Source organism: Nicotiana tabacum, chromosome 22 (assembly GCF_000715075.1).
Source record: "Nicotiana tabacum cultivar K326 chromosome 22, ASM71507v2, whole genome shotgun sequence".
Lineage (NCBI taxonomy): Eukaryota > Viridiplantae > Streptophyta > Magnoliopsida > Solanales > Solanaceae > Nicotiana > Nicotiana tabacum.
The window spans coordinates 104,253,495-104,272,576 of NC_134101.1; the positions used below are offsets into that span (position 1 = coordinate 104,253,495).

Below are 19,082 nucleotides of genomic sequence, written 5' to 3' on the forward strand. Positions count from 1 at the left end.
TCTATTTTTCTGGCAATTTTCCATTATGAATATTTTCGTAGTTTATTCTTACGTTGTCATGAGTAGTTAATACTTTAATCTAAGGTTTTGGTGAAACTCGTTGGGGATGACTTGGTTGTGATAGTAATATAGTTTGAATTGGTTGTTAATCTCTCTTTGTTCATCTACGTTTTGATTGTGGTTAGTTGAAAGGGCCCTCAATTATCCGTTCCTATTTATTATGTATCTTCTTGAGAGAAAGAGTGCATATTTACGTAGTTGTTTGAACAACATCACTCCCGAAGTATAGACAAGAGTCATAACCGAGGGTTTAGAGGTTGGATTAGAGATAACGATACCTCGGGTGCAATCTAAAAGAACGGTAATGTGAATCTAGTTAGCGTAGCTTGAGAGAGTGCGTCTAGTAAATTATCATAATTGTTTGAGAGAGATTTATGATAGCTGGAGAGTTCTTGATTGATAGAGACAACTAAGGCATCGCTATAAGAAACATACAACCAAGGAAATCACCAACGGGGGAAACCATTACCTTAGACCTTATTCCAACTGTTTACACATCAAGCATAGTTAATTTTCAGCTGTTAATTATTTTCATTTTTTAGTTGTTAGAAGTATCATCAATTGTGAATTACAAAGTTTGGGGAAATTGATTCTGTGAATTTAGTAAATCCGACAAAAATAATTGATAGGTTAATTCTCTGTGGTTCGACTCTGGGCAGAATTACTCAGATTATATTTGCTACGTCCGTGTGTGTCCTTGTATAATGCATAGTTTGGCGTTATCATAGCGCATGGCACTACAATGACCCATTTTTTCAGTTTGCTCTTTTTTTGCTTCAAATCGTGCACTTTAGTCTCACATTACTTCCGAATGACTCCTACACATAAAAATTCCACGAATTAGCATAAATTATTATACTACACATCCGAAATCTACGAAACATAAGTAAAATGCAAGACAATATGCATATAAATATACATAATTTAAGCCGAATATCAATATTCACTTATTAGAAGAGCTTAGTTCAGAGTTTGGGATGAATTTCGAACTCCAGCAAGCAATGTTGGAGTTTTAAATTTACAAATTCCAAACAATACTGTGTATTGAAGTTTAGCAGGTAGGGTATTTTTGAACTCAAGTATAATGTGTTGGGAGTTTCATTTGTCTAAACTTCGAAATCCAACACCGATTATTTAAGTTGTTTCGTGTTTGAATTGGAGGGTATTTTTGTCTGAAAAAGTTCTTGTGTGACAGGAGTGGCTAAATTCTAATATCTTTTTAAAAACTAACTAAGCTCTTATAACAGGAGCCTATTTTCTAAATTTCCAGTATTCCGAGGATGCCAAGGTTGAGCTAAACTAGACAATACCTTAATGTTAGGCCTACGGCAAACAAGTGGTATTAGTACAACAACAAAATATGAAACTTGTATCAGGAAAAAAATCCCATATTGTAACGGAGAAAATGTCAAGAGCCGTATTAGGCGAGATCAAATATCTAAGTGTCTAGGCACCTTTTGGGTTATATTCCAGGAGGACAAAATCGTGACACCCCAAAGGTTGAGTCAAAGCATACAATACCTTCACAGCTTAGCCTAAGTTATTAAAGTTAGTGCCTCTCCTAATATGGTTGTGCAGTAACCCTTAGCTAGAATTAGGAGTGGCAAACAGGCGAGCCGGGTCGGATATGGTCTGGATCGAAAACGGATAGTGAAAAACGAATAAATTATACGATCCAACCAATATTTAATACGGATAAAAAAACGGGTTAACCGGCGGATAATATGGGTAACCATATTATCCATGACTTCTTGTATATGATCACTTTTGGGAGAATTCTTAGTCTCCCTAACTTGAGGAACCCAAATTTGAGGTTTTACAAATGTAAAAGTTAAATCCATTAGTTATCCATTTTCTAATTGGATAATATGGTTCTTATCCATATTTGACCCGTTTTTAAAAAGTTCATTATCCAACTTATTTTTTACTGGATAATACGCGTGGTTAACTATTTTCTTTTAACCATTTTACTACCCCTAGAATGGTGAATCCCTAAGAGAGTGCATATAAGCCCACAAACCGTTGCTTCTTAATCCCGTAAGGGAATTTCCTGTGAAACTTGCCTCAAGTTAGTGACCATAAGGGGTGAGTCAAAAAATTCAATGGATGAGGTTAAATGCCAAGAGGGACAAGTGTTAGAACCCAAAGGTTGGGTGATAGCGCTGCCCCTCTGCCAGCCAAAATGCTATGCATTCACATACTCCATCTTATACCATCTTCATAAAAGGGGAAGAAAGAAAATACAGCTCTTTAAGAAATTTAAAGTTAATTTGCAATAGCTTCATACTAGTACAACCATATTACCTAGCACCTACAACTGCCTTTTGTTTTCTTCCCCCCTCTTAGGCAGATCCCATGATTTTGCTTGAAAACAAACAACGTTGCCCCTCAAATCCTAGGTCTTCCAAAAATAATCTACAATTGATGCAATGCGTGATATTCATATTCCTCAAGACATGATTCAAATAAAAATGAGAGTGTTAGTGTTTTCCTTTACAATGAATGAGGATAAAAAAATACTTCATGCAGAACTAGTGCTATCCTTAACAGTTCCGTCAAAAATCGAATATCATTTGATCTATTCAGTTATACCAAAACTGTCCATACAAACAAAGTAACAATCTCATAAGCTTAAAGTTACTGTAGGCTCTTTCCCAGCCTGGTTGCCCCTACTGTGAACTGTAGGCTCGTTCAATAATGTTGCTGAGAAGGATCATGGAAACAAGTTGGAAGATGCTTTAAGTGGTTTAGCTGCAGCATAGCACACAAATTCTGACATGAATAGGGGGAATGAAGTCAACATGATTCTGCCTCAGGTACATTTCAAGCACTGAGCAGTTATTAGGTAGACGAACGCAGTTACTGGTGTTGATCTTTGTCATAGAAAAAAGGTTACCCCAGGAATGAAGGGTTAGTTTTCAAGAATGTTGAAGCAATGAGTTGACATAAGGATGCCAAACATGACCTTAGACATTACACCTTCACTGAGCATCATCAGATCAAGTGCATGACAACAACAACAACAACAACACCCCAGTATATATAATCCCACTAGTGGGGTCTGGGGAGGGTAGTGTGTATGCAGATCTTACCCCTACCATGGGTAGAGAGGCTGTTTCCAAATAGAACTTCGGCATCCTTCCCACCAAGAACTCCCCACCTTGCTCTTGGGGTGACTCGAACTCACAACCTCTTGGTTGGAAGTGGGGGTTGCTTACCATCAGAGCAACCCCTCTTGTCTAATCAAGTGTATGACAACAAAAATCTGATTTCATATTCGAAAATATCTCAATCATAAATCTAAAGAAGAATTTTGCAGTAAGCACTCTCTACTTTATGCCACAGAAAATGAAAAGCTGATTTTTTTTAATGGCAAAAAAATTCGAGAAGAGATACTGGGGAACTACCAGCAACTTTTAGATTCCAAAAAGCCCTTGGTCAACTGGAACTTCTTGTGCATAATGAAACACCTTTTAAACGTAAGTTTACCGTCCTAGCGCATGGGGCAGTCCAACTGCAAGCCCAGTAGCTGGCCAACCAAGGTTCAAGTGCAACAGTTGCCCCATCTCTCAAGGATGCAGAGGATTCCGGAGAACAACAATCTCAAGTTCTACTGCCATTCAAGTGTGCAACAGCATTCACTTCATCCAGCAGGTATGACGACAAATGATATCGCCTTGCATTTAGTTCTTCCAGCCCTGTTGCATTTATTACCGTACAAACACTAATATCATTTCGCACCTACTTGTCATTTGGTTAAACTGACTTCATGTTCCAATGTGTCATTCGGTAATATCTACCATCTGAGTTGACACATTGGGCAAGGATGCCCCAGCTCTCCCACAACATTTCTGTTGATCTTAAAGTGTGGAAGACCATTAGGCAGATAGTTCCCTTTGTCTCTTGCTAGGCCTGACAAGCCCATCAGTTACCTGGAAATGTGAGCTTGAACAGAGCCTGAGAACATGAAAAACTAATTGTCTTCCCTCAAATGATATATTTGGAAATGATATTACAGAAAACTTTCCACGCTCATATCTGACCTTCTTTCGTCTGAAATATGTGAATGGGGATCTGAAGTTCAACAGATTAAAGATCATAGATTTACTGACAGTCTCTCTAAATCATTTCTCCATGTAAATAACATTAGTACAATCTAATCAAAGTTGTATGTAAAAGTTGCTTCAACAGATTTACTCATCACGAATAATGTCAGATGTACAGCAGCAGAAGAGGCTAGCTTAGTGGCTTTAAGAGAAGACTAACCGATACAGAGGAATATGAGCAACAAAATTGAAAAATCAGCAAGTCAAAATGCAACTTGCAAGTGGCAGTAGATCAAAGGAATATGAACCAGAGTATAGCCATTAGTAGATTTAAAAAAAGTAAAACAACAAAAAAAAAAAACCTAGAGGTACTTCAAACAAGTTACCTAGTTCCAGATGGATGGGTTTCTAAACTGAGATGACATTGCCTCTAGTAGAAACTTGACGAGGTTTCCACTCTCCACTTCTTTTTCCTTCTTGAGCTCAAGATGTCGGACCTGGTCACATATCAGTAGGAAGAACAAATCATTTTGGAGGTGGAAACATAAGCTATAAAGGTTACCCAGAACAGATTTTGTGAAAATTTATTTGCCTCCACAAGGCAAAGTAGTGCCTTCTCCAAATAGACAGTCAATTCCAACATGAAATGATTTTCAAAAACTTCATTATAGTGCTAAATCTTAAGCAACTAAGTAGAAGATAATAGGGAGTTCCACAATATTCCATTATTTAGAATGTCATTTCACAAGAAACATCCTTACATTCTGTAGCAATATCAGCAAATGGGTCAAAGATAATCAAATGACATGTGGAGAATATTTCATCTCAGTAGACATGATGACATCACAGAACAAATAATTCTCCTAAATGTGTAAAGATCATAAAGTGCTAAGAGATCTTGAACAGTAATTTTCCGTCAAATAACAGTATGTCCCCTAGGATAAGTTCTATCTCCGATGCATCATTTTTTTCACAACAGCTCCATATCTGAATATCCTCAGTCCTTGTGTGAGACAACCATAGAAGAGAGAAGTATAATCAATAATGGAATTGCATTGTGTTGTTACAAGGAGGCATTCACCAAAAGATTGCATTTGGGTGTCTCAAAACTTAATAAAGAACATGAAATGAGAAAGCAGTGTGAACATGTAATAAATGTCGTCCTACCTTCACTGAGTCCTTTTGGGATACACCAGTGTCAGTGATGATGACAAGGCATTTAATGTCATGCTCATTAGCATATTCATACTGTTCCGTGAGGCTTGGATCGCATAGAGGAACAAATTCAGCCTGTGGAATGTTCAAAACTTAGTTCAGATACTAAACACATTCAAGCGAAGAGTGTGGTAATTGAACAGCTAACCCTGATATTTTCCTCCCAAAGCTCTGCCAATAGTTCCATCCGCTCTATTAATAGACCACCCCCTCCTCTTGAACAAACAAGAACATTAGTGACAACATCATATCTGCATGTTTATTACTTTAACTTTAGGTAAATGATAGGACGGTGAATAAGTAAAATAATCTATATATAATAAAAGGAGAAGCAAAGCCACCATATTAAGCCAAGTGGCATAACCATAAGATAACAAATGTAAATTTTTAGGACAAAGCTCCAAAAAAGTTGGAGTTTTAAAATTATTTATAATAAAAAAAAATAAAAAACTACCAATTCAAATTGGGAAGTAGTTTCAAGTTGGATTTTTAAAATTATTTTACAATAAAAAACGAAATTAAGAAAAAATAAAAAACGACCAATTTAAATTGGGGAATAGTTATAAGTAAAATAATCTATATATAATAAAAGGAGAAGCAAAGCCACCATATTAAGCCAAGTGGCATAACCATAAGATAACAAATGTAAATTTTTAGGACAAAGCTCCAAAAGTTGGAGTTTTAAAATTATTTATAATAAAAAAAATAAAAAACTACCAATTCAAATTGGGAAGTAGTTTCAAGTTGGATTTTTAAAATTATTTTACAATAAAAAACGAAATTAAGAAAAAATAAAAAACGACCAATTTAAATTGGGGAATTGTAACGACCCGACTTGTCGTTTTAAGAATTAACGCCTCGTTCAACGACTTAAGATCTCGACCAGCTTCGTAATATGTATTATGACTCGCATGTGAGGTCGAGTTTGGTTTTCGGAAGATTCGGAGTTAAATATAAAGAATATTTTGAGGCTTAAGTTGGAAAAGTCAACCGGATGTTGACTTATGTGTTAGAGGGTTCGGATGTGAGTTCTGAAGGTTCGGTTAGCTTCGGGAGGTGATTTGTGACTTAGGAGAGTGATCGGAAGTGGTTTTGGAGGTACGGTGTAAAATTAGGCTTGAATTGGCGAAGTTAGTATTTTGGCGAATTCTGGTTGATAGGTGAGATTTTGATCCGAGGGACGGAATGGAATTTCGAGAGTTGTTGTAGCTTCGTTAAGTGATTTGGGATATGTGTGCAAAATTTCAGGTCATTCGGGCGTGATTTGGTTGGGTTTTTGATCGAATGCGTGTTTTGGAAGTTTTAGAACTTAGGCTCGAATTTGAGGTAATTTGATGGTTTTTGGTGTTGTTGAAGTGTTTTGATGATTGGAACGAGGTTGAAAAATGTTTTAGGATGCGTTGGTGCTTTTGGTTGCGGTCCCGGGGGCCTCGGGTGTGGTTCGGGTGAGTTTTGAGCGAGTACGGACACCCCGGAACTTAGAAAATGGAGGGGGCAGCAGTTGTGGTGCGGACCGCGCTCCTTTTCGCGCTGGCCTAGCGCTGACCGCGTCAAAATGGGCGCGGCCGCGGTCACTGAAGACTGCAGGTTACTGGTCCTACTTCGGAAGCTCATAACTTTTGATCCACAAGGAATTTTGAGGTGATTCAAAACGAAAGTTGTAGCCCTTTGTGTCTAGTTTCCAGAAAGGTAAAGACATCGCAATTTGGACATCTGTAGCAAAAGTTATGGCCAAAATACTAAAGCCTGTCCCTGCAGAGCAAGACTTGCGCGGCCGCGGTCCTTTTTGCGCGGACCCCGCTGGTTTTGCGCGGACCCCGCTGGTTTTGCGCGGACCGCGGTCATTTTTGTGCGGTCAGCGGTGTCGGAATCCGAGGGGTACTCTATAAATACGAGGTTTAGGGTTTTTATTTGATATTTTGACCTAGAGAGCTCGAATTTTGGCGATCTTTCGAAGGTTTTTCAAGAAATTGGTCGGGGTAAGTGATTCTAACTCAGATTTGGTTAGAGTACATGAATTTATCACTGAATTCATCATTTAATTCGTGATTTGAGATGGAATTTGGGAAGAAAATTGTGGAACCTTTCAAAAATGTAAAATGATGATTTGAAGGACCAAATGGTATCGGAATTGGATAATTTTGGTATGGTTGGACTCGTGGTTGAATGGGTGTTCATATTTTGCTACTTTCGTCGGATTCTGAGACGTGGGCCCCACGTGCAATTTTGAGTTAAATTTCGGATTTTAATGGACAATGTAGAAATGCATATGTAATTAATTCTTATAATTTTTATTGACTGAATCGAATTATTTATGACTAGATTTGAGAATTTCGAACACGAACTCGCGAGGCAAAGGCTTGAGTTGGCCGTGGAAGTTCGAGGTAAGTGTTTGGTCTACCCTAGCTTGAGGGAATAGGAGTTGAGTATATTTTGCTACTTGTTATGTGATGTGTCCGACGTATAGGCATGGTGACGAGTATCTATACGTTGGGGGTCGAGCATGCCCGTGAGTCTTGTATTATAATTGTTGTGACTCCGTTGTAGTTTATTGCGCTTCATGTGTTATTATTATTATTGTTCCCTTGTTGGAATGTTTGTTTTGATAGTATTGTTCCCTTGTTGGGATGTTTGTTTTGATAGTATTGTTCCCTTGTTGGGAAAATTTATATTATTAATGTTGTCCCCTTGCCGGGATCTAAATTGTTTACTTATTGTTCCCTTGCCGGGATTCCTATTTTAGCCTTGTCTATTCCCTCGCCCCATTGTTTGTGATTGTTGCTTGGGTGAGGAAGAGTGATAAAGCACGAAGGGTGATGCCGTGTATTGTTGTTTGTGAGGAAAGAGTGTAAAGCACGAAGGGTCATTCCGTGCCATGATATAAATGTTAAAGCACGAAGGGGCATTCCGTGCAATGATATAAATGTTAATGCACGAAGGGTCATTCCGTGCCATGATATGAATGTTAATGCACGAAGGATCATTCCGTGCCATCATTATGTGAGGTAAAGCACGAAGGAAAATGCCGTGTACTTTATATGATTGATTTGGTGAGAACGAGAGTAACAGCACGAAGGATGATGCCGTGCAACTGTTGTTTTCCTACTCTCTGTTGATGTGTTTACTTGTTATTAACAATCCAAGTGTATTAACTAGTTAGGTCCCTTTACTGTTGTGACCCATTGTGTTCGAATCCATAGTGTTTACGATACCTCGCCTTATTTATTTGTTTGTGTTCAAAACTCCAAATTTCAAAAAAATTGTCACATTTTTAACTCAATTGATCTCTCGTATTAAAGGTACTAATTCATTTGATATTGTACAGTAATTGAAAAGGGTATTTTCTTTATCAAATGTTTTCAGAAATAAATAAATAATAACGTCATCTTTTCTTGTTGATTTCCTAATTGCGTTGGGAGATGTACTCTACTTTATGTTAAGTGAATGAGGCTCCTTGAACATTCTTAATTGTATTGGGTTATGGAACCTATGAGCTGAGTAACATGAGAATATTGTTGTGCAATGTGAGACAGAAATATGTGGGCACAAGGTGCCGGGGAAAATATTATGGTTTTATTTAATGGCACGTGAGTTGTCCGTGCGGTTGTGACATAAATGTGGGCACGAGGTGCTGTGAAATTTCGAAAGTGGGTTGAGACCTATATTATTTATGATTATGAAATGAGGTGTCACAAGGTGACCTTTACTCGAAAGAATTATATTCGAAAGATGCTTATATGAAAGATATCTATTTGAAGGAAATATATTCAAAATATATTTATTGAAAAACATATTATCTTAGAGATTATTACTTGAAGGATTTATAAGCGAAAGATTTATATTTGAAGGACTTGATTAATTGATTGCACTTGTATTTGTTATTTGTTGAGAAGCAATTTTGGTGTTCTCGTTGCCAGCTATTTATATCATTGGTTGATCATCGTTGCCATTATTATTATTTGCTTCATATTATTTTGTACGCTATAAACTGCACAGGTTTATGTGAGTGTCTGGTCCTAGCCTTGTCACTACTTCGCCGGGATAGGCTAGACACTTACCAGCACATGGGGTCGGTTGTGCTGATACTACACTTCTGTACATTTTTGTGTACAGATCCATGCCTTTGATCGACGGTAGCTATTCGTTGCGGTGGAGACTCAAGGTAAACCTGCTATAGCATTCGCAGTCCTCAGAGTCACCTTCAATTGTACTTATTTCCATTTGTTCCCTTTGCTTCGGAACAGTGATGTAATCATATTGTATAACTACTCTTAGAAAGGCTTGTGACTTGTACTACCGGTTTTGGGAATTGTATTTTGTTCAGAGTAATTTAATTTAAAGTTAGTGAATACCCATATTATTTCAGTAAATGTTAGGCTTACCTAGTTTAGAAACTAGGTGTCATCACGACTTCTTTGGAGGGATTTTCGGGTCGCGACAAGTTGGTATCAGAGCTCTAGGTTCATAGGTGCTACAAGTCATAAGCGAGTTTAGTAGAGTCTTGCGGATCGGTACGGAGACGTCTGTACTTATCTTCGAGAGGCTACAGAACTAGTAGGAAAAATTTCTACTTCATTCATTCCTTATCGTGCAACATTTATTCAGCTTGAAGCATATATCTTATGTTCTTTTGCATCCACTCATGTATGGAATTGCGCACTACGCCAATGGTTTGTGATACCGTAAAAGGTTATAAGAGAGTCAGGGCTACTCAACCATTGTTACCACGTGTCGTTCAGAATTGAAGATATGGAAGCGCAAAAAGATCTTTCAGTTGTGCGCATGGGGGTGCATCAGATTCTGACATTTGGTTGATAAGTAACATCTTAAGAGGGCTTAATTAGTTTCCTAATCATCACAATCGTTGCATGGTCACGGGGTGGATGTAGATCCAAAGATAGTTGGTGGTATTAGAGATAATGTGGTTTGTATGGGATTTCTATTTGGCAGAGGGTACATATTAGCAAGCCAAGACACTGGAGGAAGCGAGTTTAATTGTCACGAGGATGACATGCGCCAAATAAATAGCTTGAGGTGTCTTATGACTGGTGTCGTACGAGCGATAAAGGTTAGTATTGTGAATCATCGGAATGTTTCATATGGCTTCGTGCTAAGCGAAGGGAGTCCACTATCAACGATCAAATTGTGGGGTCATGTGTCATATCAGTTTTGGCCTGAGATGTATTTATGTGGTATTCAAAGGTTCTCTGAAACTTGTATATGAGTAAGAGCTGAGATTTGTATAGGAAGATGCTGGGACTTTCGATATTCCTGTGTCCATAATAATTCTACATTTCGGTATTAGTAGGAACATGGAAACAATTTCAGAATACTCGTAGTGCTCCAATTAATCAGGGCACTCTCATGGGACAGTCATCTTTTAATGCACCACTGACATATGATTCCTTCAATGGTTATTCTAGTTATCCGACAGACTCAGAATTAGCAGCCGAACTGTAGATGAGTTGTTATGAATGTGGTGATACTAGGAACATCATGAGAAATTGTCCCAGACTTGGGAGAAACCTACTTTATCAGAACAGTCAATCCACACACTCCATTATAGTTACTAATCTACATACACTACAAGTTAGAGATAGAGGACGAGCGGGTAGATGGCGCCTAAGATGTGGAGGCCCGACCCATTGATATAATTGCTATGATGTGGCTGAGGCCACTACACCAGATGGTGTCGTTACAGGTACGATTCCGATTGTTATAAAAAGAATATTTTTCCTTAATTTGATTTGGTTCCAAAAATTGAGGCGAGTCCTCCTATTATGCTCCACTTATGGGTGAGCTTCATAATTTTGTGACCCACTTTTAAGATTATCCCTGTTGGGAGATTTGATGATGTTGGCCCGTGTATATCATTTTATTTTGTACACTATTAAGGGCTATAAGTCCAAAAGAAAAAAAAATTACTTTCTATTACTCACTACAGTGGATTTGATGTGATTTCGGAATAATTGATTTCAATTTTTATGAATTGTACGCCCTATTGGTATGGGGGTTCATTCTGTGTTGTGATGTTTATCGAAATTTATGAGAAGAAAGAAAAGAAATGGAAAGAATTCAGTTGGCACAATGTGCAATTACTTGTGATGCAGAGTTGAGGACGAGATCCTCACAATTTTTTTTATATGATGTGAAATATTTAAAACGGGCTACAAGCCACGGTGGAAGTTATATAAGGACGAGGTCCTTGTGGTGAAAAATTTATATGTTTAAATTCTCCCTTTGTGAAATTTAAATTTGTACTATAGTATTAACAGGTAGTCATGCCTGTTAGGCTTATTTGATAAATTTTTCTTATGTGATTCTGTGCATATTTAGCCATATTTGTGTTGTAACTATTGAGTTTTGACCTACGAGGTGAGTGCCCAAGTGGCGTTAAATGTGATTCGTTGATTTGGGTAAATAATGATGAGGTTTTCATGCCTCGCGATTGGTTGTCAGTGTTGTGGAAAAAAAATTGAAATGAGATTTTGGTTAACATGAGGTTAACTGACGATTTTGTAATTGATTGTGAACAACTAATGAGATCAGAGATGTGGTTAAGGTCATACATATGATACGTTTTATGTCAAGATAGCATTGTGATAATGGCATGCTTGTAATGCTGAGATTAGTGTTATTGATATATACATTGTGGTTCCTTGTTGGGTTGTAGATGTGTTGTTAGGAGTTGTTTTGGTGTTACTCTGACAGGTGGATAGGCCCAATTACAGGGGAGGCTCTGCCGAAATTTCTGAAAATTTTGGGAGTTAGAAACATTTGGGACATTAAGATATGCGAAGAATAAGTTACATTATGTGTTTGAGAGCGGACTCTATTTCTTATTTGAGGGTGAATGACCCTAAGTGGGGGAGTGTGGAACAACCGTTAAAAGCTATTAAAAGGTTGATGTGTGCGTAGGCACGAGTTGCTATAGCCAGGTGAGACTAAGATCGTGTGATGATGTGAAAATCGGACCTTTTTGAAAATGTTCGGAGTGTAAGAAATTTGCTCTTAAAGTTTACAAATACGGGTAAAAGAAATAGCCTCAATTGAAATGGTATTGTCAAACTTATTTGAATGTGGTAATGTGGTATCAACCAAGAGCATATGTGTAAAAGTAGAAACATCAATTTAATGTCCTCAGAATAATTCTTGGCACGTTCGAGGACGAACGTATGTTTAAGAGGGGGAGAATGTAACGACCTGACTTGTCGTTTTAAGATTTAACGCCTCATTCAACGACTTAAGATCTCGACCAGCTTCGTAATATGTATTATGACTCGCATGTGAGGTCGAGTTTGGTTTTCGGAAGATTCGGAGTTAAATATAAAGAATATTTTGAGGCTTAAGTTGGAAAAGTCAACCGGATGTTGACTTATGTGTTAGAGGGTTCGGATGTGAGTTCTGAAGGTTCGGTTAGCTTCGGGAGGTGATTTGTGACTTAGGAGAGTGATCGGAAGTGGTTTTGGAGGTACGGTATAGAATTAGGCTTGAATTGGCGAAGTTAGTATTTTGACGAATTCTGGTTGATAGGTGAGATTTTGATCCGAGGGTCGGAATGGAATTTCGAGAGTTGTTGTAGCTCCGTTAAGTGATTTGGGATATGTGTGCAAAATTTCAGGTCATTCGGACGTGATTTGGTTGGGTTTTTGATCGAATGCATGTTTTGGAAGTTTTAGAAGAACTTAGGCTCGAATTTGAGGTAATTTGATGGTTTTTGGTGTTGTTGAAGTGTTTTGATGATTGGAACGAGGTTGAAAAATGTTTTAGGATGCGTTGGTGCTTTTGGTTGAGGTCCTCGGGTGTGGTTCGGGTGAGTTTTGAGCGAGTACGGACACCCCGGAACTTAGAAAATGGAGGGGGCAGCAGTTGTGGCGCGGACCGCGCTCCTTTTCGCGCTGGGCGTGCTGGCCTAGCGCTGACCGCGTCAAAATGGGCGCGGCCGCGGTCACTAAAGACTGCAGGTTACTGGTCCTACTTCGGAAGCTCATAACTTTTGATCCACAAGGAATTTTGAGGTGATTCAAAACGAAAGTTGTAGCCCTTTGTGTCTAGTTTCCAGAAAGGTAAAGACATCGCAATTTGGACATCTGTAGCAAAAGTTATGGCCAAAATACTAAAGTTTGTCCCTGCAGAGCAAGACCTGCGCGGCCGTGGTCGTTTTTGCGCGGACCCCGCTGGTTTTGCGCGGACCGTGGTCATTTTTGTGCGGTCAGCGGTGTCGGAATCCGAGGGGTACTCTATAAATACGAGGTTTTGGGTTTTTATTTGATATTTTGACCTAGAGAGCTCGGATTTTGGTGATTTTTCGAAGGTTTTTCAAGAAATTGGTCATGGTAAGTGATTCTAACTCAGATTTGGTTAGAGTACATGAATCTATCACTGAATTCATCATTTAATTCGTGATTTGAGATGGAATTTGGGAAGAAAATTGTGGAACCTTTCAAAAATGTAAAATGATGATTTGAAGGACCAAATGGTATCGGAATTGGATAATTTTGGTATGGTTGGACTCGTGGTTGAATGGGTGTTCATATTTTGCTACTTTCGTCGGATTCTGAGACGTGGGCCCCACGTGCAATTTTGAGTTAAATTTCGAATTTTAATGGACAATGTAGAAATGCATATGTAATTAATTCTTATAATTTTTATTGACTGAATCGAATTATTTATGACTAGATTTGAGAATTTCGAACACGAACTCGCAAGGCAAAGGCTTGAGTTGGCCGTGGAAGTTCGAGGTAAGTGTTTGGTCTACCCTAGCTTGAGGGAATAGGAGTTGAGTATATTTTGCTACTTGTTATGTGATGTGTCCGACGTATAGGCATGGTGACGAGTATCTATACGTTGGGGGTCGAGCATGCCCGTGAGTCTTGTATTATAATTGTTGTGACTCCGTTGTAGTTTATTGCGCTTCATGTGTTATTATTATTATTGTTCCCTTGTTGGAATGTTTGTTTTGATAGTATTGTTCTCTTGTTGGGATGTTTGTTTTGATAGTATTGTTCCCTTGTTGGGATGTTTGTTTTGATAGTATTGTTCCCTTGCCGGGATCTAAATTGTTTACTTACTGTTCCCTTGCCGGGATTCCTATTTTAGCCTTGTCTATTCCCTCGCCCCATTGTTTGTGATTGTTGCTTGGGTGAGGAAGAGTGATAAAGCACGAAGGGTGATGCCGTGTATTGTTGTTTGTGAGGAAAGAGTGTAAAGCACGAAGGGTCATTCCGTGCCATGATATAAATGTTAATGCACGAAGGGTCATTCCGTGCCATGATATAAATGTTAATGCACGAAGGTTCATTCCGTGCCCTGATATGAGTGCTAACGCACGAAGTATCATTCCGTGCCATCATTATGTGAGGTAAAGCACGAAGGAAAATGCCGTGTACTTAATATGATTGATTTGGTGAGAACGAGAGTAACATCACGAAGGATGATGCCGTGCATCTGTTGTTTTCCTACTCTCTGTTGATGTGTTTACTTGTTATTAACAATTCAAGTGTATTAACTAGTTAGGTCCCTTTACTGTTGTGACCCATTGTGTTCGAATCCATAGTGTTTACGATACCTCGCCTTATTTATTTGTTTGTGTTCAAAACTCCAAATTTCAAAAAAATTGTCACATTTTTAACTCAATTGATTTCTCGTATTAAAGGTACTAATTCATTTGATATTGTACAGTAATTGAAAAGGGTATTTTCTTTATCAAATGTTTTCAGAAATAAATAAATAATAACGTCATCTTTTCTTGTTGATTTCCTAATTGCGTTGGGAGATGTACTCTACTTTATGTTAAGTGAATGAGGCTCCTTGAACATTCTTAATTGTATTGGGTTATGGAACCTATGAGCTGAGTAACATGAGAATATTGTTGTGCAATGTGAGACAGAAATATGTGGGCACAAGGTGCCGGGGAAAATATTATGGTTTTATTTAATGGCACGTGAGTTGTCCGTGCGGTTGTGACATAAATGTGGGCACGAGGTGCTGTGAAATTTCGAAAGTGGGTTGAGACCTATATTATTTATGATTATGAAATGAGGTGTCACAAGGTGACCTTTACTCGAAAGAATTATATTCGAAAGATGCTTATATGAAAGATATCTATTTGAAGGAAATATATTCAAAATATATTTATTGAAAAACATATTATCTTAGAGATTATTACTTGAAGGATTTATAAGCGAAAAATTTATATTTGAAGGACTTGATTAATTGATTGCACTTGTATCTGTTATTTGTTGAGAAGCAATTTTGGTGTTCTTGTTGCCAGCTATTTATATCATTGGTTGATCATCGTTGCCATTATTATTATTTGCTTCATATTATTTTGTACGCTATAAACTGCACAGGTTTATGTGAGTGTCTGGTCCTAGCCTTGTCACTACTTCGCCGGGATAGGCTAGACACTTACCAGCACATGGGGTCGGTTGTGCTGATACTACACTTCTGTACATTTTTGTGTACAGATCCATGCCTTTGATCGACGGTAGCTATTCGTTGCGGTGGAGACTCAAGGTAAACCTGCTATAGCATTCGCAGTCCTCAGAGTCACCTTCAATTGTACTTATTTCCATTTGTTCTCTTTGCTTCGGAACAGTGATGTAATCATATTGTATAACTACTCTTAGAAAGGCTTGTGATTTGTACTACCGGTTTTGGGAATTGTATTTTGTTCAGAGTAATTTAATTTAAAGTTAGTGAATACCCATATTATTTCAGTAAATGTTAGGCTTACCTAGTTTAGAAACTAGGTGCCATCACGACTTCTTTGGAGGGATTTTCGGGTCGTGAATAGTTATAAGTAAAATAATTATATGACGCCAAGTTGCATAACCATAAGATGATAAATGTAGATTTTTAGGACAAAGCTCCAAAAAGGTTAAGAGTTTTAATTTTTTATAATAAAAAAAGAAAATGTACAAATAAAAAAAATTACCTATCCAAATTGGGAAGTAGTTTCAAGCTGGAGTTTTAAAATCATTTTAAAATAAAAAAAGAAATTAAAAAAAATTAAAAATGCCAATTCAAATTGGGCGAGTAGTTTTAAGTTGGAGTAAAAAATTATTTTAAAATAAAGAAACAAAAATACCTATTTATCTGTATAGAATAGGAGACGCAAATCAATGTGATAATGCCAAGTGTAAGAACAAAACTTTAACAAGTGTCAAATTTTAGGACAAAACTTCAACAAATTTGGAGATTCAAAAATTATTTAAAAAAATATATATATATACAAATATATAACTTCATGTAGAGATATATAATAATAAGACTAATTTATTTTTTTAGATGACAACAGTTTTCAATAATAATAATAATGCATATGGTCGTGCTATATGCTATATGGAAAAGATAAAACTAAAGACAAAACATAAACAATAATTTTAAAAAATAAATAAAATATATAAAGATATAATTTAACTTCTTATATAGTAATCTTAATAAAAAAAATTTAACTTTCATATTGAGTATATACAACAACACATACCCAGTATATTAAGTACAAACAGGAAGAAAAATTTAATTTAATTTCTTATTGAAAATAATACAAAAATAATAATTATTACAATTATTAGTACATTTATGACATATATTAAAAGAACTTCTCCATTTAACCTTTGAACTAATTCAACACCATCCATTTAGAAAATTATAACTTATATTCGTATTATAAATAAACACTAAATGAAAATAAATATGAAGATACATTTAGGATATTGTACATATATTAAGCATATTATATATATAACACAAATTATTAATTATTAAAAATATTGGTAGGTTTTTTACAAAAATAATAAAATGCTTATCCCAGTAAACAAATGAGAAAACTAATATATTACCGAAGAAAAGAATGTACGAAAAGAGGGGATAAAGATAATTTTATAATATTTATGTTGAATTAATTAAAAAAAAAGATAATTAAATAACGCTCAAAAAAATTATTAATAAATTTAGACCATTGAAGAATTTCTAACGGTATAACAAAAGTTTAAAAAAAATACAAATATTTTTAGAGTAAGAAAATATATATCTATGTCATATTAAAAGAGAAGTGGTATCAAAATATTAAGCCAATTGACAAGTTAATAAAAAGTCACGTTAGTAAATGTATAGTACTAAGTACTTGTTAATTTAATAAATAAAGAACAAATAATTTTATTTGATCACTATATGTTGTTTATTCTTTGATTTTGTATAGATTTTGTTATATTTCTGCACATTATATTAAATAATAAAATAACAAATAAGATTTACTAAAATAATATGATATATTAGATCATAATTTTATAAGATTAATATTCCGTCAAATTATCCGCGCATCGCGCTCACTCTAACACTAGTTATGGTAAAGACAAAATAGTATCAGTGTCATATCTCTAGGGGGCAGCCTCGTGCACGAAGCATCCTGCATTCACGCAGGGTCCGGGGAAGTGCCGCACCCAAAGAGTGTGATGTAGGCAGCCCACCTAGTGAGCAATTAGTGGCATTCCACGACTCGAAACAGTGACCTATAGGTCACAGGGAAAAAACTTTACCGTGCTCCAAGGCTCCCCTTCTATCAATGTCATATCTCTAATTAATGAAAAGATAGAGAAAACAGCACCTGTAAGGTCTGATTTCTAGAGAAGCAGCATGTTGCAAAATCGTCTCTAAGGCAAGACTGCTCCCTACAGCTCCAGGAGGATTTGATTTCTGGAACATTTCATGTAGGAAAGGACAAAATGAGACAGACAAAAAGAATGACTCAGAAATAATAAGCAATAAAATCTTAGGGTTTGGAAAATTACGATGACACCACTTCCTCCAGCTTATTCTATTTAACAAAATTTGGCTGCAGAAGATGTTAATCAACTTACCTTTCACAAGAAAATAACACACTCAGCTTTCAATGTTTGGCAAAGTAAACTCGTTCGATGCCATTAGTGGAATAGTATTGGAGCAAAGGTTCACAAAACAGGAGACACAACATTCTCAATACATGGTCGGTCATCCGTAACCGATGAAATTGGAACAAGACGCTGAAGAATGAAGAAAGTATCAACGCCTGGATCAACCGATGAAATTGGAATAAGATGCTGAAGAATGAAGAAAGTATCAACGCCTGGATCTAATAAAGTACATGAGCCCTAATAAAATATCAGTGGCACCAACACAATTATTCAGAAGGCCAGAGCATTACGAAAAGCATCTGAATAAAGAGTATATACAACTCGGAGCCTACGTAATGCCTTTACTTAAACTGTTAATGTATTTGCTAATGTTGAACAATTAATGAATTGCTTTTGAGAAACAATCAAAACCAGTCTAAGCCGTTTATGCTGAAGGGTGACAAAAAGGCAGACTATATAGAAAGAAAGAGAAAGAATGATGAATTCCCACAGTTCCAAATATCAAAAGTTCAAAACAGCCTTAAGAAACCTTGGAGGCTGTTAAGAATTTTGAATATAGTATTGTGTATCAATTAGGATCAATCAGTTAGATAGATTTCTTTCTTATAATTAGGAAGTCCGAATATTTTATTTCCTATTTTTGAACCTTTACATTCACTAATTAAACCCAAAAGATTGAGGGAATAATCAAGTAAAATCATTCTCTCAATATTCTCTCCTTTGTTCTTTATTCTTTCACATGGTATCAGAGCACGCATGAGGATTTAATCGTTGCGCATATATCAGCTATGTCTGGGAAGCAAATTTCATCACCGCGCATTGTTTCGGCGACTGTACTGCTGATCGTCTGGTTCTGCAAGTGTCG

The 19,082-nt window shown here is 36.7% G+C and overlaps 1 protein-coding gene across 9 annotated transcripts in view; it reads right to left on the reverse strand.

The window, feature by feature from the left end:
• Positions 1 to 503: 503 nt before the first annotated feature.
• Positions 504 to 19,082, reverse strand: part of LOC107761147 (eIF-2-alpha kinase GCN2) — a 96,216-nt gene continuing 77,637 nt past the window's right edge. For 3 of the 9 annotated variants that reach the window (XR_012704758.1, XM_075242568.1, XM_075242569.1), the window contains 4 exons: positions 17,932 to 18,020; positions 5,470 to 5,572; positions 5,274 to 5,396; positions 4,230 to 4,603 (listed from right to left, as the gene is read on the reverse strand). Coding sequence is in view for 6 of the 9 variants with exons in the window: in XM_075242568.1 (XP_075098669.1) it covers positions 4,493 to 4,603; positions 5,274 to 5,396; positions 5,470 to 5,572; positions 17,932 to 18,020 (426 nt within the window). In the remaining 3 variants the exon portion in view is untranslated. 9 annotated transcript variants of the gene reach the window in all.